At 48.9% G+C, this 23567-nt stretch overlaps 3 protein-coding genes across 6 annotated transcripts; 1 reads left to right on the top strand and 2 right to left on the bottom strand.

Annotated features, from left to right (window-relative positions):
* Nucleotides 1-117: 117 nt before the first annotated feature.
* On the bottom strand, nt 118-6283 carry csnk1e (casein kinase 1, epsilon). The gene is made up of 11 exons (XM_047031637.1): nt 6040-6283; nt 4797-4893; nt 4443-4553; nt 4094-4242; nt 3734-3962; nt 3275-3445; nt 2896-3044; nt 2583-2781; nt 2278-2417; nt 2025-2093; nt 118-1625 (listed from the first exon to the last, which is right to left on the bottom strand). The coding sequence occupies exons 2-10, from the start codon at nt 4870-4872 to the stop codon at nt 2061-2063; spliced, it is 1257 nt and encodes a 418-aa protein (XP_046887593.1). The 5' UTR covers nt 4873-4893; nt 6040-6283; the 3' UTR covers nt 118-1625; nt 2025-2060.
* A 481-nt stretch (nt 6284-6764) lies between these two features.
* tnrc6ba (trinucleotide repeat containing adaptor 6Ba) lies at nt 6765-20752 on the bottom strand. Of its 4 annotated transcripts, none has more exons than XM_047032875.1 (22): nt 20254-20752; nt 18559-18646; nt 18316-18337; nt 17707-18087; nt 14725-17583; nt 14452-14613; nt 14137-14336; nt 13941-14009; nt 13578-13778; nt 13285-13404; nt 12748-12867; nt 12155-12316; nt 11897-12001; nt 11589-11775; nt 11224-11388; nt 10894-11046; nt 10453-10596; nt 10274-10366; nt 9911-10138; nt 9377-9447; nt 9157-9296; nt 6765-9025 (listed from the first exon to the last, which is right to left on the bottom strand). In XM_047032875.1, the coding sequence occupies exons 2-22, from the start codon at nt 18613-18615 to the stop codon at nt 8431-8433; spliced, it is 6234 nt and encodes a 2077-aa protein (XP_046888831.1). In that variant the 5' UTR covers nt 18616-18646; nt 20254-20752; the 3' UTR covers nt 6765-8430. The 4 variants fall into 4 exon arrangements, with proteins under 4 accessions (XP_046888831.1, XP_046888832.1, XP_046888833.1 ...); XM_047032876.1 differs by having other exon boundaries at nt 14137-14333; XM_047032877.1 differs by having other exon boundaries at nt 14743-17583.
* Nucleotides 20531-23401, top strand: si:ch211-141o9.10 (probable endonuclease 4). The gene is made up of 8 exons (XM_047032883.1): nt 20531-20619; nt 20759-20961; nt 21102-21311; nt 21643-21825; nt 22051-22182; nt 22585-22689; nt 22851-22980; nt 23166-23401. The coding sequence occupies exons 2-8, from the start codon at nt 20793-20795 to the stop codon at nt 23221-23223; spliced, it is 987 nt and encodes a 328-aa protein (XP_046888839.1). The 5' UTR covers nt 20531-20619; nt 20759-20792; the 3' UTR covers nt 23224-23401.
* The last annotated feature ends 166 nt before the right edge of the window (nt 23402-23567 follow it).

Raw genomic sequence — 23567 nt, 5'->3', positions numbered from 1 at the left:
AGGGACCGTACAGTGCGCATGCCTGATGAGAAAGTTCACCTTTTTCCATCACAATCTCACTATTTCTCAATAAACGTAATTTCGTACACACACTCTCAACACAACAATGGGACATTATAAGTTGTGCATATTTTTATTGATTCATAAAATATACACAAGTATCCTTTCGAAGCATGGTAAAGAAATATACAAGTGCATACAGTACACAGCCATATCCCACCAATTAGATCCATATATAACAATCTACCCATAAACCAGCTCCACCACTAAACCTCCAGAGGCTTACACAGCACCCCTAACACCCACATCATGGACCTAGTACAGGTTGGCTTTCAACACAAATGCATTCTATATTTACACCATATTTGTAAAACTGTTTTGGTGTTCAACTTGTTTAACTCAAACCACTCTGCATCTGCTTCTCACTGCTATATCTTCCATAGTGTTAAATAAGGACGATAAGGCTTGGTCACTTTGCCAGTAAAGGCAAAATAGCAAACACTGAAAGAGAGAGTATGGGTGATAGCCCATCTCTCTATATCCTTTAGTTTCCTGCTGTTGTAGTTCTTTGTTGACTCATGCTTCTTTCACAGAACTGAACCCTGCCAAACTAAACTGAGTTGTACAGGGCCAGACTTGGTTCTGCTTTCACTAATAGCTGGAGCTACATTGGACAGGACGGATACTATGAGAAGAAATGATCTGGGCCACTACAGCACAGCATTGATCAGTATGTAGAATACTAGGAAAATTTACATTCACCAGTCTGTGACTTAAACCAAGTGAATGACAAACTAAGGACAAGATAACAAGACACTGATACAACCCCACCTCACCCTGCCAGGCAGGTTGGTTGAATAAAGTCTTTCACATTCAGTCACTTCATTTCCATAACTTAACTCCACCTTTACTTTTCTTCTACCCCTTTTCACACACCTTTTTTCTCATTTTCCATTTGTCCTACACCTATTATTCTCAACTGCAACTTGAAATAACTCTGTATCTACTGATGATGATTCTGTTTAGTACAGAATCATCATTATACATTATACATTTTTACTTATTGGCTTAAAATAAACAGAGTCTATCACCATTAACTTTAAGTACAGTAGCTCCCAGATTCTGTAAAGTCATCTGACACGTCTTTAAACCAACACATGTGCCTAAAATAACAACACCTCCGCTATGTAAACAGCTCGAATAATCAAAGTTTAGTCCTTTTTGCACTTACAGGTGCTGTTTTTGCACGTTTGTTGAGCTTCATAATAGATAGAGCTTGGCTAGTCAAACCAACCATGTAACCAGTCAATGAGAGTGAAGGAGGGCACGGTCAGAAGGAGTCACATGCCCTTGTGGTGGCCTGTGATTAGTAGAAGCCTGGTCAAAGCTCTGACTTGAGTATGTCCTTCAGTCTTCAGTTTTCCCTCTCTTCCTTTCTTTAACCCCTCCCTGGATAGCAATGGACACACAGGATACTGGACAGGCACACTCGTTCACACTTTCACTCCTTTCTTTCATCTAACCCTTTTGTTCCTTCTAGTATCTTTCTCTTTCATTCAATCACGTTGTATGTTTCGATCCAAGTGTTTCAAGTTCTTGAGGGTTCATTGGATACCCTGCAGAGGCTGCGAAACAAAACAGATTAGAAAGAAAATTTGAAACAAAAAGACGTGTATCTGTTATACATCTTTCGCACACAAACAAACTGCAGTGTCACCACGTCACTAACCACAGATACATGTCTGTACTACGGCATAGAGATGTGCAGACATTTACATTTAGTCATTTAGCAGACGCTCTTATCCAGAGCGACTTACAGTAAGTACAGGGACATTCCCCCCGAGGCAAGTAGGGTGAAGTGCCTTGCCCAAGGACACAACGTCATTTGGCGGGGCGGGGAATCGATCCGGCAACCTTCCGATTACTAGCCCGACTCCCTCACCGCTCAGCCATCTGACTCCCTTATGACATGAGTTGGTTTGCAAGTGCAGAGTGGTGTGGGTGGTGTTCAGGTGTGTCCATACCTGTGAGGAGCATCCAGCAGAGCAGACAGGACAGGCTCACTTCCCCAGGTGTTCAAATGGCACACTGACCTGCAAAGGAGGAGGGAGTGGAAGAGGAGGTGGGTGAGGGGTTGAAAAAAAGTAGGTAAAGGGGGGGGAGAGGGGGTGGGGGAGAGGGGGGAATGCAAGAACACAGGCATCAGCAAACATTGTGTGTAAGAAGTAGATCGTGGTCATAGTTGTTTTGGATGGTTTATTAAGCAAGTCTGACCACCTGTGATGTGGCGATACGTGACTGGTCAAGGCGGGCAGTGATATCAGAGGAGGAGACATTGGCAGGGGCACCACGATGGAGCCTCATGGCCACCTTCCTCTCTCGTTCTGCACGAGACACAGCCTGCGGGGACCTGTTACCTACACACACACACACACACACACAAACACACGTGCAGGCGGGGTACACACACAACCTTGTGAATGCTCAGTTGTCAAATCGTCAATGAAAGGGTCTTATTCAAACAAACCCCAGGACTTCCGGAAAAACCCCAAAACAGTCCCTTCCTGTTCTGTAAGACTCACCTGACTGTTGCACTCTGGAGGCGGGGTTAGAGGCGGCAGCTTCTGGGCCGTTCCTCACTCTGTTGGCTGCGGGGGGGTTGGGTCCTGGGGGCAGGGCTCGGGCTGCACCCCCTCTCTGACCGCCCCCTCCAATCCTCTCATCCCCCTCCTTTCCCTCCCTCCGCTCTCTCTCTCCTTCTTCGGCTGTCCTACTGGCCCCCTGAAGCAGAGAGAAACATTAACATGGATTCCAGACTTCCAAGGTGATCTTAATGTGATTATAGCGAGCAATTTGGGGGGATGAATAAACAAGAACTTCAAAAGGAAGACTCACAAACTTGAGCATGTTCCAGTCGAAGACGTAGTCGTAGGAGAAGCCCTGCCTGTGGAACAGGTTCCTGAAGAGCTGCCGCAGGTACGAGTAGTCGGGCTTGTCGTCAAACCGTAGAGAGCGACAGAAGTTCAGGTAGGTGGAGAACTCAGCTGAGAGACAGAGAGGGAAGAGAAAGAGGGGACAGACAAATAGAGAGTCACACAACTGGGGAAGAACTCACATACTCTGACACACACTACCAGCAGTGGACCAACCAAACACAATCTTTCAACATAGACAATGTGCTGTACTTACTACTTGGAGAAGTTGTGGGTCATGGACAAAATAAGGTTCAGTTTTGTTTCTAAAAGATAACCCTCATTCCCTTCCATTTACTCACAGGAGTAGCCCTTGCAGAGCACCTCGATGGGCGTGGACATCTTCTTCTCGCTGATGCGTTCGTACTTCTGCCTCTTGGTGGCGGCCTTGAGGCCCTGCCAGGGCAGAGAGCCCAGGTTGAAGTACATGAGGACGTAGCCCAGAGACTCCAGGTCGTCACGCCTTGACTGCTCTGGAGGGCAGAGGGGGTATGTGGGAAGGTGGTCGTTGGGGGGGAGGGGGTGTAGAAGAGGGAGGACAGGAGTTTAGAGAAGGAGAGGAGGGCAGACCAGAGGAGAGGAGAGGAGGAGAGATGAGGGTCAGTACTAGTGTGAGGACTACTGCAGTCCTTCTGGGGATCAAGTCCTGATCAACATACACAATCACATACAACCTATTGACTATGTCTCTTGGTGAAGACACAACTACCAATGAAAGGGTTGAACAACACACAAACACACACACAGACAATGAGTTTTACCAATGCCCAGGTGTGTGTTGATGGAGGCGTAGCGGGCGGTGCCGGTCAGGTTCTTGTTCTCCCGGTAGGGGATGTGCTGGTGTGTGCGGGCGTCGCGGTACTTCTTGGCCAGGCCAAAGTCGATGATGTAGACCAGGTTGCCCTTCTTGCCCAGCCCCATCAGGAAGTTGTCCGGCTTCACATCACGGTGGATGAAGTTCTTGGAGTGAATGTACTCAATCCTGCTGATCTGGTGGGGTGGAGGAAGAGGAAGAGAGCTTCAGAGATGATGTCACAGTTATCAACAGTGATGTCAAAGCTCAACAGAAGCATGTGCACACACACACACACACACACACACACACAGGTGAGTCTGCGTACCATCTGGTCAGCCAGCAGCAGGACGGTCTTGAGGCTGAACTTGCGGGAGCAGAAGTTGAAGAGGTCCTCCAGACTGGGCCCCAGCAGCTCCATCACCATCACGTTGTAGTCCCCCTCCGCTCCACACCACTTGATGGTAGGGATGCCCACTGCTCACACACACACACAAACATACATAAATATACACACATACAGGTTGTTTTAAAGTATTCTCCTTCCACCTCACCATATTGGATGCCAACTAAAGAAGAGGGGGGGAACCAGGTAGAGGAGAGAAAGAAAGGAGGATCGGGTAGAGGAAGGACAGGTAGGAAGGCGGAGGGAGGGGGATGACATGCTTGCTCCTCACCTCCTCCCTGCATCATCTTGTAGAACTTGCTCTCGATGTGAAGCTGGGGGTGCTTGGTCTTCACACACTCCAGCTTGATTGCTACCTCCTCCCCGGTGGCAATGTTGGCACCTGGCGGGCAGACACACATGAAACACCATGTCCTGTCATCAATACAATTCAGTTCCCTTTAATATGATTGTTCAATTTAATTGGATTCTCTCATTGATATATCCCTATGGAATATATGGTATATTCACAAATCTATTGCACAGGTACTACTGGACACACCTCCACTCACTACAGTGATGTGTGAGAAACGGCACATTAGTAATCCAAAACAACAACAGCAAAAGCATCTAAAAGAAGTCTTACCCAGGTATATATCTCCAAAGGACCCGCTGCCTATCTTCCTCCCAAGACGATACTTGTTCCCGACCCTCAACTCCATGGCTTCTGATTTCACAACCCACTGGGTGGGTCAAGAAACAAACACACATACAAACACAACTTTCATCAATCACACCAGCAATCAACGGAGCAGAAGAACAGGCTGAACTACCAGCTGAGACGAAGGGAGGGTGATCCACAAGGCAGCTGACAAAAGAAAAGATGGAGTTATAGCTAAAAGGGAGGATGGGGGGGGGGGGGATTAAAAGAGAAGAAGTAACCAGGGGGACTCAGTGTGATCAAATGTGAGGAGGAAATGTGAACACGAGTTTCAGTTCAACTTTACTTGAAATCTAGATGGATTTCCCCACCAATAAACTACATTAGCTGCACAGGGAGATGACTAGAGCAGGGGAAAACGGTATAAATCTGGAATAATTTATTCACCACTTTGAACCGATCCACATTTATCACGCTCCCTCCCACATCAAAGCAAACAAGTAAATATACAAACAATCTGCATAGTCTCACAATTCAAATGTCCCTGGTGACATGAAACACATCGTGTTTAATTCTCTGAAAGTTTTCATCCAATCAATGATGAAAAAGGTAGTTTTCAGAAAAAGATTCTGTAATGTGAGATCAGACTAATTTACATTCTCTCCGTATGAAAATGTTTTAAGGTAAAATGAGTCATATAACGAGATATTTCCAAATATATGGAGCTATATACCTGTCCTGTGTGAATATACACTTGAATGCTCATGAGTGTATAATAGCCCTACCAGTGTTTCTAAACCCTTATGTATTGTCATGATTAGGACAGAGCTCGTGACTGGCCGTCCAGGCTAGGTCACACAGCCTACTACAGGAATCAGGCTGCTGTTATAAAATCGAGTCCCACTATTGTTGCCAGGTTTGATTATCATGCTAGGCACAACGTCACCTTTCATAGAAGAGCTTTGGGGCAGAAGGGATATGTTTGATCGAGAAAAGGGCAGATTACGAAATACAAGCTATGTAAGCTAATGAAAAAAAAAACACAAAGATTATGACGATCAAGCTGCTTGTCTGTTGTCAGAATTTGCAGAGTAACCGCACCCCTGAGTTGGGACCCTTAGGAGAATTTATGACTGCCCCATTCAGAATCAGTTTAATTCCTTCACCAGCCAGCTGCAATCACCAAACCTATACGACCCCCATCTCAGACACACAATTCCCTCCTCACCCGATAATGCCAAGATCCTCGGGGACGCGGCTACGGTGATGTTGAAAGGGGTCGTCGCTACTCAAACAGGACCATGGACAGCGAAAGACGGACGCGGCTTTTGACGGCTCATCACTTTATCTCCAGTTGACCCTAATAAAAAGCCACTCTTGCTGCAAAGTCTGCTGCACTGCGAATTATTTTTTTCTGGAGAAGTACTCAGAAATCTCCCTCTCTCCCGTCTCTGCTACACCATTGACAATATCAATGATGTCATCCACAGACGATCGAAGTGCCCGGATTGCCTTAAAGACAACGCGCAGCTGCGGTGATGGAATGATACAGGCCACTGAGAGTTGTGGTTAAATGATGTCGTTATTGTGTCTGCGCTGTGATCCTATCCCTGAAGTGTTAAGAGGTGGTTTGAATTGTTTGTCCATTTATTGTAAACTGGATACTTATTTGAAGCCTTTAGTAACAGTGGTAGGCAAGTGAGCGCTGCTTTTTGCTCTGCACTAGCAACTTGAAGGTTAGTTTGATGCATAGCATAGGCCTTAACAAACGTCGTCTGATGCATCTTAAGACCCTCACAACAGTTTAAGTATACGGCTGTTATGAAATTCCCTCTTTGCGATCCGATATGTAAATCTGATCCTTTATAATTAACTTGTTACGTTCAGGTATACGTATGTAATTGGAGGTTTTCTGGGGACCTTTTTGTCAACGCACCACAAAAACTACAACCACACGTTTAATTCAACCTTTATTGTCTTGTTCTTTTCTGCTTTAAATCATTCTCTCTCCATATCATCTGATAACAAACAAAAATAACCTGAACAGGAGTGATATACCGCCTTAATTTAAATGTATACACAAACAAAGAAACGAAACAACAATTGGTAACTTTTAACGTGCCTGTAAAACACTTCTCCAGCTGAGCTTGGTGTGGTAGTAGGTTTGGGCATTATATCATACAAATGCCATAAGTTGGTTGCTTCTCTTTAAAAAAAAAAAAAAAAGTCATTTCTTATTGCAATGTAGACAAAAATACAAAACAAAAGAATGCTGCTAAAAACAACAACTTAAGAGAAATATGCATTAGTGCCAATGTTCATTAACGTTCCGTTGAAACAAAATATCCCTCTCACTTGACACACGCGCACACAAACACACTCACCTGAAAGAAGCGGTCAAATGAACAAGTATTCACCTCCCTGACTTGGACAGATAAGCATTTGGATATATGTGCACACGCACACATACATCACTCTCACACATGTACGTGTTACTCATGAATCTCTCATGGACCAAAACATTCACCACGATTGCAACACAAACACTCGAGACATCATTGTGATATCCTTCTCCATACATCCTACTGTCACTGTCATGCACAAGGAGTACAGCTAGTAGTAAATATAAGTCATTACCATCATCATCATAATCATCATCTTGACAATGATACAATAAGGAACTTGATTGAATATGAAAAAATACATAGGGTCAGCATTTCAAGGAAAACTAAATAGAAGGATATTTCTGGATCCCACAGTTGCACAAAACATTTTTTTTCCTTCTTCAAAACCGAAAAGCTGGACACACAAGAGGATACAATTCAGCAGTGTGGAACTGGAGGATGTGAAGGACGTTTGTGATTTTCACTAGGGGTTGATTGGTTAGCCTGTAGGTTGGCCTGTGAATTGGGGTGGATGGGTCCAGTGACGTGGTCACATGACACGTTGACCTGTGTGTTTGTCATCTGTCTACCTGTAGAAATTAGAGTTCTGTATACTAGATGACAATTATGTATACTAAATGAGAGTTCTGCAAGTAGTTCACTGTCTGGTAGAGGTCTGTGTTATGTTAAAAGTGTGTGTTTGGTTCTGAGTAGGTTTCTGACTGGTTGGATTGCGTTCTGTTTGGCCCTGTATGGTCAAATGTACTATTCTGTTCTGTGAGGGCACGCTGCCGTCTGTAGGTGTTTGAAAGGTTCTATAGAAGTGTGTGCTCTGCTTTGTAAGCGTGTGTTGGTTGTTCCACACCACACAGGACCATATTAACGTTGGGTTTCCCAGGTGAGCATGCCTGAGAGATACTGACCTCACAACGAGAGTGTATAAGTTGTGTGTAAGACCGGTTTATTCTCCAGGTTGAAGGAGTGGGAGAGATCCAGTTAAGTAAGTCCAATGGATTTCAAGTCTTCATTTAAGGGTACAAGGTGTGATTGTATGTTTATAAGTTTAAGTGATTGTAAGCATGTTTGCAGACAGGTGTGTGTGTTTGTGCCATTGGTGAATGGTAGTGACCAGTATATTCTGATCCTATGTGTATTTGTGTGTATGTATGTATGTATGTATGTATGTATGTATGTATGTATGTATGTGTGTGTGTGTGTGTGTGCGCACAAGTGCATCAGTCAGTCCCTCCTCCCAGCAGGTCTCCAGGCAAGAGAGCAGCAGGACTACCCATTTGGTGTCTCTCATCCAGGCCAGTGGATCCCCACAAACTGCTACCTGGGTACCCCCCGCCCCCCATCCCCCCCCACAGACCTTGCCTCCCGGTCTCCACCCCCCCAGCCCCAACTCCCACCCCAGCTCCCTCGGCCCCATTACTGCTCCATTGGGCAAACACCCCCAGGCCCTGCCCCTGGCTGGAGCTGGGCTCTGGAGAGCCAGCCGTGCCGTCCAGACTCTGCCAGCCTGAGCCAGAGGTGCCTGACATGCCTCCTCCACCGTTGCCGTTCCCTCCAGGAGCCGAGCCGCCCTCTCCTACACCTCGGGGTCTGTCGCGGTCTCTCTCCCCTCCGGGGAGGTTACCCCCTCTGCTGCTGTTGGCCCCCATAGCAGGCCCCGTCCCAGGGGCTCCCTGGCTCCCAGCTCCCCCTGGGGCTCCGGCCACACCTCCGCCTGCTGTTCCTCCTCCTACTGCCTGGGAATGTGCAAAATAGCGAGCCACTTCCTCCTCGCTCACAAACTCCGCTAAGATGGTGGTGTTGCCTAGCACACACCTGGAAACAGAGGGAGAAAGAAAGAGATAATAATTACAAATAGGGGTTGAAACTGGGTCCTATATTTCAAATGCAGGTATTGTGTATTGAGATGGGGGGGATGACGAGCCATGGTAAGGGTTGGGTCTCACATGTGTAGGGCACTCTGGGCTTTGGCTGCTTCCTGCCTGGAGCTGTAGCGAATCAGAGCACTGCCCTGGGTCAGGCCGAGGTGAAAGGTCAGGAGGGGACCGTGCTGCATACAGATGGTCCTCAGGGTCGAGCCGTCGATCTAAAGAGACAGGTGTCAGTCATGTAGCGATCAGTCGTGTGTGAGTGTGTGTGTGCGTGTGTATATGCACACTTGTGTACCTGTGGAGTGAGATTGCTAAGCACCAGCCAACAGCTTCCTCTAGAGGTCCCCCCGTCGCTCCAAGCAGCGCCTGCAGAAACAAACGCACACATATAATCCAGAACCCAGTTGAGGACTCTGTGCCCCCGGAGTGACCCGGCTGGGTGCTGGACGGCAGCCTCTCCAGTCCCACAGCAGAGGAATGCTGCCTGCCCTCTGCCTGGCAGCTCACCAGGCTCCTGCATGAATGGCCTCTGTGTCCTGGCACACTGAGGATGTGGTAACCAGGGCAACAGAAGCAGACAGGCTTCCTATCTCAGGTACGGTACATTCAGGTCTGCTACAGGTTGGAGAGAGCAGATGGCCTGGTCCAATAATCCAGCTGTCCTCAGTACAAGGACAGCAGGGAACAGGTCCACAACATATTGTCACTACTTTGAATCCAGTCATCTGAAACCCTTCGTATTTGGCCTATGCATGACTCGGGTCTGCCAGGCAGGTCAGTACAATGTAATGGACATCGGTTTCAACACAGCACCAGGTTGTGACATTACCAGGTCCATATCGCGTTTCCTGGCTCCCGCCGGCGCCACCCCAGCCTCTCGCTGTAGCCGATCGCGGGGCTCCGCCCGACCAGGGTGAAGGCGACGGCTGCTTCTGATTAGCGAGTCCTGGGGGAGGGCGGGGCAGTTGAGACATGTGGCTGTTGCGATTGGCCTTCCACATCTTGTTGTGTCCAATAGGCTCAGGGGGCCAGCTGGTCTTATACTCTGTGTACTTTGCTGATGAAGAGGAAACAGGGAATGAGAACAATATACTGGGTGGAACCCTCACGCTGCTGGTCTATTAACACTCACAGAGTTGGTAAAACAACATCCCAACCAGAGAGAGGGAAGGAGAGTCAGGAGGAGGGTTACCTGAGTTGTGTGCGTTGCTAATGGGGCTGTCTGAGGCACTGTAAGGCCAGGCACCATGTGAAGGCAGCAAGGTGTTGAGGGGTGGGGTGGAATCTACACACACACACACACAATCAAACTATATTCTCAAATGCACATTTCCAAACAACCACATGGAATTATTTAGCGTGTGTTCCTACCAGTGTTGTCTCTTAGCAACTGGTGCTCACTGTCATTGAGGCTACACGGTCCAGAGTTTCCCATCATGCTCCCTGGAGTCATGTAGGGGTCAGACTCCGGGTCGACGCTGGGGATTCCCTTCCAGGGCACGCCTGGTTGGAACTCTGACGTCAAAGGGAGAGACAGGACGACTGCTTGTCAACAAATCTGCTTGTCGACACATCACAACCCTGAATCAACTACAAACACAGAACCCCATCACAATCTAGACCTCTACAGCAGTCTCTCCCAAGGGACGTGTGCTCCGTTACATGACACAAGGATCACCTAAATAAGACACTCGCGTCTCAATGTTGGAAACGCCAAACCCCAGAACAACAGGTGATTTCAGCCTTCCACAAGGAAACTCCGTTTGGGGCCGTTTCTCTGGAAGGCAGACAGCAGACAGGTCCCTCACTCACCCGGGGGCCAGCTGGAGGTGCTGGGTTTGGAGCTCATCTTGTTCCCGGGGGTGCGGTGCCAGTGGTCCCCCTGGGGGGGCAGGCCGTCCCCACCCATCATGTCATACTGGGCATACGGTGAGCCCCCCCGCATCTTCATGGGAGGGATAGGACCTGGACGAAAAGGGGTGGGGAATTGAGACCAAAATGAGAAAATGAATGAGAAGAAGTAAAAGAGTGAAGAATGCAAACAAAATAGGAGGGGGAAAAAGAGATGGTTGAGAAGTCAGAGAATCGAATGACAAAAGATATTTTTCCAATGTCATGGAAGGTTTGAGAGTTGAGCATTACCATTTTTGTGGAGGGTGCTCTCTGGGGGGGAGGGGATGGGGGAGTGGCCCTCCATCATCCACTTGAAGCGGGACTGCTGCCCCCCCATGTCCTTCATGCCCCCTGGCCCCCCAACCGCCGACCCCCCCAGCTCCAGACCAGACAGGCTCATCCCCGAGCCATACCCTGAGGGGGGCAGAGAAGACAGGGTTGAGACATGTCAAGCCTCACCATGCCACAAGCAAAAGCCACAAGCCAACAGCTCGTACACTTTGACTTGTGTGAATAAACTGAGAAGTGAAACGAAAGCCATCGTCCCAAGTAAGGTGTTTGAGAGAGCAGCTTTCTTGGTGCTCTTTCCCTGTGTGAACGGTGTGATTCCTCACCCGAGTAGCCCCCATGTGTCCTCTGCTGCAGGTCTACCCCAGAGCCCCCCAGGCCGGGATGGACCAGGGAGTCAGGGAGTTTGAGGCCCCCCCCTCCCAGGTGGGAGGGGGAGAGCTTCCCCCCCGCTCCAGCCCCCCCGGCCTGCTGCTGCCTCTGCTGCTGGAGAACAGCCATGATCCTGGCCAACTGAGGAGGAGGAGGAGGAGGAGGAGGAGAAGGGACAGATGAAGACACATTGTCTGTCTGTGATGCCCATACCCATGCGCCTTCTAGATGAAGAGCGTGTGCACACGTGTGGTCTGGGTACCTGCTGAGGGTCGGCCTGCTGGCGGACGTTCTGGGGGAACTTCCTCTGGTTCTGCAAGAGCTGATGCTGCTGAGGCTGCTGCTGCTGGAGGAGGAGCTGACAGGCCTGGAAGAGTGAGGGGGGGGGTCAGTCAAGCCTGTTTATAACTGGACCTGAATAAGATACTAGGAAGGAGGATGGAAGCCTATAGATGATTTAAGATCTGGTACGGTAAGCTAGCACCCAAGAAGCTGGCAGGTCGGGTTGGTTTCAACTCACCAGCTGGAACTGTAGCTGAGGGGGGTAGATACTGCTGAGCATGGCGATGTGCTGGGGTGACAGCTGGGGGGGGAAGACCCCCCCTCCGACACCGCCCACGCCTCCGACACCCCCCACGCTGCCGCTGGGAGGGGGCATCTGCTTCAGGACGGAACCTGGCACCTGGAAAACACATGAGTCACCATGGGAACAGCAAGGTCTGAATATTCTGCATTGAGCATGTGCAACAAGCCACATCTCCTTCTGAGATCTTGTTCTCTCCTTTTCTTCCACTGTGTGCTTGTTAGCTGGGGTTTACCTGTGGTCTGAGAGCTCACATCCTGGGGAAGCCACTAGCCTTTCACAGAACTGCCATTGAAGACAGGATCAATAGAGGGGACCACAAAGGGCTAATAACAGTCGGGTCTTATTGTAATGGTCTATAATCATCTATAACAGATGACACGGTTGTGCCAAAAATAAATACATTTTCTGTTTAACATGCTGTGTGCACCAATGGTTTGGAGGTTGAAAGAGTTTATTGCTAGAGCATGTAGGGCTTGGGGATCTGATATGACCATCACATTCTGTACATCAAATATGGCTTGAGTTACCTGAGGTGACAGGAACTGTTGAGGTACTTGAGCCCGTATCCCTGGGGACGAGTTTATAGGTGGCACACCGGGCTGGTGTCTGGACTGGCCCATCCCACCACCATACATGTGATGACCACCCTGTGACAGACAGAGTGTGAGGGGGCAGTGAGTTATAGAAGACTTAGGACTTATTATTTGGCCAACAACACTTATTCTCCTGACCTATATTTGCTAAGCGGGTCATAAGGTGATATAACCCTGTGTTTTACAAGGCCTCTTGACATTAACATGTGACCTGTGCACAGGTCTTGTTTACTGCACACTAGCTTCATCTGCTTTGTGACTTGGATGAAACACGTGACACAGAGCAAACAAGAAGAAAGTGAAAAGTTAGAACTGGCAGGATCACTCACATAAACAAAAAGATCACATATAATAAACAGACAGAGGATGAGGGCAGATGGAGGAGGGGTGATGTTTTGGGATGCTTTTAAATTTAACATCGAACTTCCTGTTTAGAGGAGGCTATTGTGATATGAGGGGACGTGACCTTACTTGTCTAGGGGGTATAGTGTGGCTGTAGAGGGGGTAGGGCTTGCAGACAGTGGGTGGAGAGTAGGGAGAGCAAGGCCCCTCCTCCACAAGGCACCCATCCTGATTGGTGAAAGGCAAGGTCTGCGGAATGCAGCAACACCCAATGGGAGTTGCCCAATTTTGGGAGGGGGAGTCAAGAAAGGAAAAAGAAAAGAAATATGCAAAAGAAAAAGAATAGAGAAAAGAGAGTTAACGAGACAAGAGGGAGTCAGCTAGAAAACTGCCATCAGCAGTACTACATATGTGTGCTTTACCTTGTCATAGTAAGGCCCAGGGTCTCCAGCCCCCATGTCTTTGGAACCAGGAGAACGGAAGACCATTCCTCCTCCTCCCCTACCTCCTTTCCTCATCTCCCCATTGTAGTCATTTAGCCCCATCCCTCGCTTCTCTCCATCCATCTTCTTCTCCTGAGGGCATGGGGCCAGATCTAGGGGTCGACCGCTGGGCTCATCTCCCTGAGAACCAGCAAGGATGCAGATCATTTCATCATCCTCATCCCCACCAGCACAACCTCTACTGCAGTCACATCCATCAAGTTACTACCGACATGAATACCCATAATACAGTGTCTGTCGTAGCAGTATCTACTCCAAGACATTAGGAAGACCTTGACTTACGAGGAGCCCCATGTTAGAGAACTGTCTGGTCATGGGGTTCATCCAGGAGTCTCCTGACTTTAGAGGACCCTGAAGAAGACATACGCAGGTAGACACACGGCACAACCATCAGACATTCTTACAAGCTCACGGTTCAGAGCCACATGAGAGGATAAGAGATCTTCCCTCAAGATCCCATCTAAGCCCAACAAGCTACCTTGTTGCAGGTCTTCTTGACTCCTCCATGGCCCTGGCCCCAGCCCCCGCTGTTGTAGGAGGAACTACTGCCCTGTGACCCAGCGCTGCTCCACACGCTTCCAGCTCCCTCCTCCTCCTCCTCGCAGCTGGAATGACGCGACGCCACCACAGACCCATCCCCCTCGCCCCAGCCGCCATCTTGCATAGACTTGGAACCTGCTGAGGAGAGACGAGCAGTCAGTCAGTCAGCTCCACATCACTGTGCCTTGTACAGACACACTTCCCTATAGACATATGTAGCCCTGTCCCAATCAAAGTTCGAACTCTGGCTCACCAGGTTTAATGGGGTTGGGAGAGGGGTTCCCCCAGCCAGAGGGCTTCCCAGCCTCTGCAGGGTCGCCCCAGAATGTGGGGGTGTCGCTGGGCTTGCCCCAGGCCGCTGTGCTGTCATCTACTGATGGACTGGAGGGGGAGCCCCCACCCCACCCTGACTGAGCTGGACAAACAGGGAAGGGAGACGATTGTAAGAAAGGGATTCACTGTGGGTGTACAGAAAGTAACAAGTAAGTTTACATTTAAATTGTTGAAGAAATACATATTGTCTAACCCATCCCAGGAGCTTTACCAGGTCCAAGTCCAGGGTTGACATCCCTGCCTCCCCCGACTCCCGGAGGCTGCCGCCCAGACTGCTGCATCACTGGAGGCCCCTGCTGCTGTGGGGGCTGTCCCTGGCCATGCAGAGGGGGCCGCTTGCCAGAGTGGGCACCACCATCGCCGCTGCTCTTGTCCCACAGGTTGACCGGCTTGAAGTTGTAGTGGTTGGGGTCCCCCCACGCTGAGGTCCCGTCATCAATCTCCATCTTCCTACTAACTGTCTGAGGGCTAGGTTCCTCCCAGCCACTGGGTTCTGCTGCTCCTCCTCCAGGACCACTGGGAATGGGTCCCGTGGTCCAGCCTGAGCTTTGGTTCTGGTTCTGGGCTGGGGGAGGTGGTTGGCGACCACCCCAACCTCCTTGCAAAGCCCCTTGGTCCTGCGGGGGAGGCTGGGGCTGTGATTGTAGCTGAGGTGGTGCCTGAGGGCCTTTGATCGAGGTTGTCTGGGTGTTTGACATCTGTGACGGGTGCATCTTTCCACCAGCTCCACCTCCTCCCCAACCTTGATGCGGTTTGTCTCCTCCTCCTCCATTACCATCACCCCCCCAGGATCTCCTCGGTGCTCCTTCCTCCCAGCTACCCCAAGTGCCAACCTCAGAGTCTCCACCTGGGTTTCCTCTTCCCCCTCTTGTCTCATCCCCCCATCCTCCTCCTCCTCCTCCACTATTTGATTTGGACTCGCGCTTTCCCCGGTCCTCCCCACCCCCACGGCTACCCCATCCCCCATCTCTCCCCATCTCTTTCCATCCTACTTTCCCTTTCTCCTCCTGATTACCTCCCCAGCCTCCACCACCACCACCTGCCGGCTGTTGTCTAAACTCACCCCACCCTTCTTCGTTACCCCATCCTTTTCCCTGTCCCTCACTGGGACCCATTCCTCCCCAGCCACCTGAGGTCTTCCCTTGTCCTGGTCCAATACCTGGTCCTCCCATTCCTGGACCAGTGGACAGAGCTCCAGGTTGTGAGATGCCCAGATTTCTGGCATTGGGGCCTGAGGACGGATGTCCTCTGCTTGGCAAAGAGACTCCGGAGCTGCTGCTGGTGCTGCTGCTCTCCCAGCCCTCCCCAGACGAGGCAGCCAGGGGAGGTACTCCTGGGTTGGAGGTCTGCCCTGGGCCTGCAAAGGAGGACGCTCCACCCAAAGATTCAGTAGCAGCACCAGAGTACTGAGGAGCCATGGAGGGTGACTGTATGTTTTTGGATTGAGAGGATGAACCACTTCCTCCTCCTGGAGCTTCAAAGTCCCAAGCCACATTCTGCTTGATCTGGGTCTGACCCCAGCCGGTGTTAGAGAGGACGCGGGGGTCCAGGTCAGGTCTACTCAGAAGGGTCTGTAAGGCCTCCTCAGCATTGGCTCCTGCATGGTGCTGGAAGCGCTGGGGTCTGGAGTTCCCCCCTCCGCTGGATGATGATGTATCCCCCCCACCTCCCCGGCCACCGCCCTGGCCGCCCCCCCACTCAGCTGTCTCGTCCCCCCCTACCTCCCTCTTCTGATTGTCCCAAGCCTTTGTTGTAGTTGTGGAGGTTGTGAAGGAGGGAGTGGGGTTGCTTACCCCACTGCTGCTGCTGTTACTGTTGCAGCCACCTCCTTCACCTGCCTCCGCTACTGGATTGCACCCTCCACCCCCACTTCCCCCACTTCCACCACTACCCCCCCATTCCCCTCCTCCTCCCCACCCTCCCTGAGATACCACGGGTGGTTCATTGCCCCCACTTCCAGCGCCCCATTTTGTACTCCCCCCCTGGCCTGTGTACCCTCCCCACCCAGAGGTTCCATCTCCCCCACCCTCAGCAGCTCCTCGTCCTGCTCCCTCCCAGTCATCAGTCCTAGAGGCACCCGTTTTGGAGTTAGCAGCTGGGTAAGGCTGACTTCCCCAAGAAGAGGATGAGGAGGTCTGGGAGGTTTGGGGGAGGAATTTGTCTCCTCCGTTACCTACCCCAGAGTCTGTCCCTCCCGCCTCCCCCATCAGCGTTTTTGGTCCCGCTCCAGTATCTTGCGAAGTCACTCCTTTTCCTCCCCCCCAATCCGCCCCTCCTCCTGTCATCATGGCTGCTGAGTGCTCTCTGTCTCTGGATTGCATTTGGTGAAGTAGTTGGTGCTGATGAGCATTTGATTGATTCACAGATAAAGGTGGGTTCTGGAGGAGGGGACTGTTGGCAGGCAGAGGCCCGGCCCCCACGGGCCCAGGGCCATGCAGAGTGGCTGGGCCACTGTCTGAGGAAGCTGCCCCTGGAGTTCCATCCTGCTGCACCAGAGCAGGCCAGGCTGAAGGGTTGGCATTTGGGTTGAAGTTGGCACCAGTGGTCCCTCCTCCGCTGCCACCAAGGAAGCCATCCTGGTTCCCTATAAGAGCAGGGGCTTTGGAAAGGGAGGGAGGTAACATTGACCCAGCTACAACAGCCACGACCCCACCTGTAGGACCTTGCTGAGAGGCAGAACCCCACACAACACTGCCCGACTGCATACATTCATTGGGTAAAGGGAAGGCGGAAGTAAGGGATGATTGGTCGCCACTGGAGGCAATACTGCTGCTATTGGCTAACCCACAGCCCTCCCCTGTTGCTGACGAGCACCCGCCCCCTCTAGAAGAAGCCCCGCCTCCGTCACCCCCAGCAATGCTAGGCCACTCCTCCAGGTCAGAGCCATCCACAATCACTTTCTCCCTGCCATGAGAGGAGGCGTGACTACCAGAGCCGACCCCCCACGTGGAATTTGCATAATTTGAACTAGTAATAGAAGAAGCAGCAGCGATTGATGATGAGGTGAGGGGCAGTGAAGAGGAGCCTGGACCCACATAGCCTGGAGTGGAATCTACAAGGGGACGGGTATGAGAGAACAATAATAAGAGGGGGGAAAAAAGGTCAATATACTCAGATACATGGTTTTTAAATACGACATGGTTTCTAAATGTTTTTCTCGTGGTCTGACACTGACCTGAGGTGGCAGCCATGTTTGCATTGGGCCCCCCATCACCCCCTGCACCCCCTCCAGCAGTGCCACCCCCAAGGAGCATGGAGGACAGCGGGGGCTGGCCCCTCTTCAGTAGCACTTTTTGGTCCTGCTGGCAGCGGAATCGAGGGGGCACTTCACGGGGCATGTAGCGCTGCTGCTGGGGGGGCTGGGGGGCACCAGGGCCTTGGCTGGTAAGGGGCTGTCCGTTGGCCACCGCCACCCGCTTGGCATTGTTCCCTCCTCCGTGAGAGGTGGCGGTGGCAGGGGAGGGGGAGGCCGAGGAGGGGGGTCCAGGGCTGGAGGATGCAGAGCTGCTGCTGGGCAGAGTGGCAGAAGACTGGCCAGACAAGGGCTTGGCAAATTCTAGCATTGGTAGAAGAGAAGACGGACGTCAGAGACGTTGAAGAGATAAAGGATGCCAAAGGGTAGCAGAGGGACACAATTTGGGGGAAAGATTGACTACGTACAAAAACTAACAAATAGTTTAACGGAAACAGTGGTAATTAGGCAGAAAGAGGGTAGTGCTCTGAACCTAGCAACCAGTTAAAATACCGGATAGCAGACACCTAAATAGAATGAGAAACAGCATACCTTTGTTTTTTTGCTCTGCAACCTGAAAGAGAAAAAAAGGTAATCAGTTGACAGCATGCCAGTTAGGGAGATGCCAAGTCAAAACCAATATTGTGACATAAATCTACACAGACTGTATTGCTGGTGTTGTTTACGAACGGCACCAGGACCCAAAAGCATAATCTCGCTGCTTTTAATTTAGCACTAATCCTAACTCTAAAATAAGGGAAAGAGAGATGGAGAAAGAAGTGTTCTTCTCCTTACCTTCTGAGAGGTTTCCCTTTTCCGTTTGTCTTCTTTTTTCCTTTTCTTGTCTTCCATGAACTATTGTTCCCTTTCCTGAAACTTCTCTCTGTTACCATACAGGGAAAATAACCATTAAGAACACACAGCAACACATACATGGTTCTCACCATTAATTGTATGCATACTGAATTGTATGTGCACTTTGCTAATGAATTAACCATCAAATCACAGGGCTAAACCTCATAATGATTGCAGGACATGCTTAGCTTCCAAGTTATCCTTCCTTAGCTGGTGTGATTAGGCATTTGGACTTGACCTCGTTTTTAGCCTGAATGTAGTGACATTCATGGTCAGAACTGTTGTTCTGATACAGAGCAAAAACCCATTACAATATAGCATAAACCACCAATACTTATCAAAGCAGTCATTTTGAAGAGTATTTATTGAATTAAGGATAATGCCTGTAGGCGGTAGCCTATAATCAATAGAAGACAAAAGGTGAATGCTTTGAACCCAGGTGCAAGATTTTGAGTGAAATCTGTCTGCCAAAACCTGACTGTTATGACAGGTGACAGACCGTGTACATTCCAGAAACTATTGATTCAACACATTACAATCATACTTCTCATGATCTTGTCTCGAGCAGAAAAGAAACCGATACAGAGGGTAGACTATAAAAGGCTGGCATGGGCCAATAGCTAGCTAGCCAGCAGAAACACAAAAAGGCCAACATTTCACTAGAGCCTGTAGCTAGCGTCAATGTCACTGTCTGGTTCCTCCGCCCATACAAGCGCATTGTCAATGTTGGCTAACGGTTTTACATTTGATACAATTCATGGTCTTAGTGTAATTGTGATTAAGTAGCTAGCTAGCTGACCAATCACATTTCCCGAATAGTACTGGAATGTTGCTTAGCTGCACTTTGTGAAATAGCAACTAGTTTAACCTGAGCTAACGTCACACACAATATTATGCTCAAGCAGCCAGCAGCCAAAATAGTAAGCCAAACATTTGATGCTTTGACAATCAACGAATGGATCTAAAAGCTAGTTAACAAGCTAGAAAGTATCTTAGACCGAACTGTAATAAACCTCAGATTCTCCAATAAACCTTGCTCATCTATAGTGATACAGCTGGCCGACTTTATGCGTGATAAATAGCTAGCTCATTAGGTAGTGCTAGCTAAACTTTACTAGGAAACCGGCGGGAGGCAAGGTAATCTTCTCAGCCTAACTAGCCTGAGATAGCTGTTTCCAACATTACAGTACAATTACCATTGACAGTACCACACCGTACTCTTGGTCCCAAACCAGCTAGCTAGCCATCATTATTTAGCAGCACACCATAGGAAATATAGCAACAATTCACATGTCTTTTTTTAACCAGAAATGAAATAACGCTATTAACCAGCGTGCTAGTCAGCGAAGCACGCTACAGCTAGCAATATTACTTACAAGCTAACTAGCCAACAACACATCGACAGGAGGCATTAACACGAAGTCAGGACGAGAAGTAATGTCTGCTACTAGCTAGTACTAGCTAACGTTATACAGCTAGCTAGCAAGTAAACTAGCAAGTCTATGCATATTACTACGTGCAATTGTACACGACCTATTGAAAATATATAACTAGGCAAGTTAGATTGCTTGTCTTTGCTTAACTGCTTGATGTGGCAATTTTGCAGCCTAGTTAACGTTACTAGTAGTTACTCACCTCAGGAATCACATATGAATTAGAGCTAGCGTGTCAGCTAGCTAGCTAGCTCGGCTAGTAAAGTGCTTCAGTGCGAATAATTTGCTTCTTCCGGCATTCGAGGCTACAGGAACATGCTACGCCTGAGTGGATAATTAAATACACACCGTCTAAAGTTACTAATTCTTAAGAAGTATGCTAATGTCAACTAATGTGCTGAAGAATGTCTATGAAGCGTTGTAAAGTCATTGGGTTGACGATCGGCCATTTTGCTGCTCTGTTTGAAGTCACTGCTGCTGCTGGCGCTGCTGCTGCTGCAAACCAGCTAGTGTGGTCGGGTGCTAGTAGCTAGGACTAGCTAGGAATTTGGGAGAGTCGGAGTTGGGGGTATAAAAAAGCGACACTATCGTATCAAATCTTGAATATTTAATTTATTTACAGGCAATATTTTCAGCTATTATAAAATACGTATTGGTATTTATGTTGTCTTTGGGTTAGGGTAACCCTTGCTGTTTGTGTGTTTAAGCAGCGGTACATTTTCCTACCCCAACCCAATCGTCATGAGTCCAAAGAGAGGATCCAGAAAAAGAAAGGCAGCTGAAGAGAATGACACTGATGAACCTAATGCTGGGCAATCTGTGGAAGAACATTTTAACAAAGGTGCAAAGAAACGTAGAAGTTGGGAACTTGGAAGTAAGAAATACATTGGAGCTCATGTCACCATATCAGGTAGGAGAGAAATGCCTGGTGGTACTTCATTAATTGCTCCCCACTGTTGAAACTAAGCAGGTTTACTATAGTTCAGTTTCCCTAGCATGGATGACATACATGTGTGTTTTACACACAATTCTGCCTCCCTTCCCCCTCAGGTGGGATATGGAAGGCGGTGGAGGAGAGTCTTGCAATGGGTGGTCGTAGTTTCGCCTTGTTCCTGGGATCCCAGAGGTCCTGGAAAAGACCCCCTCTGGACCAGTCGGCAGCTGGCAAGTTCCAGGAGCTGTGTCTCAGAGAGGGATTTGATCCCACTCACATACTGCCACATGGGTCTTACCTGATGAATTGTGGATCCCCTAAAGAAGGTGTATTCATACATAAGTACAATCATTCACAAACACATACCCTAACCCAGTGGTTCTCAATGGTGCACAACTCCCAGAGGGATCCAAGTGATTGCAGGGGGTTCCTGGACATAAGAAGCTAAGTATGTTACCATAGAAATAGGATCAAATATGAAAATCGATGGGCATACTGACTGAAAACAATTTGAGAAACATTGCCCTAACCCTTCCACAAGTTATTCTCAGCACTATTTTCCATAGTTATATTCAGCCTTGGAATTCTGTGCCTCTCCCAACCCTTCGACCTCTGGTTTCTATGTAGTTCGATTCTCTCTTTGTTCTGTGTGTCCAGATGTGTTTGAGAAGAGCCAGGCCCTGCTGGTGGATGAGCTACAGAGGTGCTGTGCCCTGGGCCTGAACATGTACAACTTCCACCCAGGCTCCTCTCTGGGTGCCATCACCACAGAGCAGTGTGTGGTTAAGATCGCCCAGGCTATCAACCAAGCTCACCAGCAAGCCCCTGCAGTAGTCACGGGTAAACTGGAGCCCCTTTTGTCCATCGTGATAAAAACTGAACTTGTCTTTATGATTCCCTCACTATCTGGAATGGTTAATGTTAATCTAGCAATATTTTAATTGCGCTACGATAGATGCCTTCATGTCATGTTTCTGTTTTTCATCACATTGTTTGCCCTCTTTTTTTCTTTCTCCACACCATACCTGTCTTTCCAACTCCCACCCCCTTCTCCCTCCCTCTCAGTGCTGGAGAATATGAGTGGTCAGGGCAGCACGGTGGGGGGGAGGTTCTGTGAGCTTCGCAGCATCATTGACAGGGTGCGTGACCAGACCAGAGTGGGGGTGTGTCTGGACACATGCCACGCCTTTGCCGCAGGTCAGTCTCTGCTGAAAGGGACTTCATACACCTTACCATCTACTCACTGTTGTGACATGAATAGAAATGCAGACAAAATGCCATGATGGTTGTTACGTTATGGTTGATCCATCCCATTCATCTTGCTGTGCAGAGGGTTGTGGGTCCAAATAGCCAGAAAAGGATGCTGTGAAATGTTAACAATGTAGTATGTCATTGGTATCAGGCCATGTAACTATGACACACTATGGTAGGATGCCATTTGAGACACATGGTTTAGTCTCCATTATACTCCAGTAGGTGGCACCATTGCACTACTCTGAACATAGCCAAAACATGTTATAAAGTAGGCTATTGTTTTCTTTTGTGTCTGTTAATTTTAAGTTTAAATGATGTGTGAGGGGACCATGGTCTGCCCCCCAGGTTATGATCTGTCTGCAGAGAGAGGGGTGAAGACCATGCTGGAGGAGTTTGACCAAACAGTAGGACTTTCCTACCTCAGGGCCATCCATCTGAATGACTCTAAAGGTGGGACTACAACATGGGGAACCCAACACTGCTCAGTCCTTGTATGATTGATGACTGACAAGCCCATCAAAGACATCAATCAAATGTATCCAATTGAATGCTGAAAATGCAACAAGTGAGGTTAGGATACACATTGTTTAGCTGCACATACACATTGACAGGTAAACTGGGATGTCACCTGGATCGGCACGAGGATATTGGACGGGGTCAGATTGGAATCTCAGCGTTCCGAGACATAATGAATGAACCCCGACTGGACAACCTCCCTCTGATCCTGGAGACTCCCGGACGGTGAGACCCAGACTGTCTGTGTGTGTGTGTGTGTGTGTGTGTGTGTGTGTGTGTGTGTGTGTGTGTGTGTGTGTGTGTGTGTGTGTGTGTGTGTGTGTGTGTGTGTGTGTGTGTGTGTGTGTGTATATAGGCCTGTTGGTTCTATCTCAGGAAAAAAAATGAAATAACTTCCTCTCTTCTTACAGCCCTGGGTTTGAGTATGCTGAGCAGATTGACCTGCTGTACTCTTTTTGTGAAAAGTAAAGCATGAAGCAAAGTACTTTCATTCAAACCTTTCTCCACCTTCATACAACATTGACACTTCGGCTAACCTTACCACCACCTAACAACGACTGGAAGATTTCTGTCCTTGACCCAATAGAAATTATGTAACTAATTTGTAATGTATTGTTTTGATACTATATTAAACGTTTCAGATAAAGTTTCCGAGTGTTGATAAATACGAGCAAAGGGGAGAATGGAATTAAAAAGTTGTATAGTTCATTGGTAAAGCATTTAACTGCAGATTAAGTATGTAAGGACTGGGACAGCCAGCCAGGACTATTGTCAGAAAGACCTTAATGCATATTTATTTGCTTGGAGGCATA

This window comes from Hypomesus transpacificus, chromosome 13 (assembly GCF_021917145.1).
Source record: "Hypomesus transpacificus isolate Combined female chromosome 13, fHypTra1, whole genome shotgun sequence".
Taxonomy (NCBI): domain Eukaryota; kingdom Metazoa; phylum Chordata; class Actinopteri; order Osmeriformes; family Osmeridae; genus Hypomesus; species Hypomesus transpacificus.
Note: the sequence above shows the minus strand (reverse complement) of the source record. Positions and strands in the feature narration are given on the sequence as shown.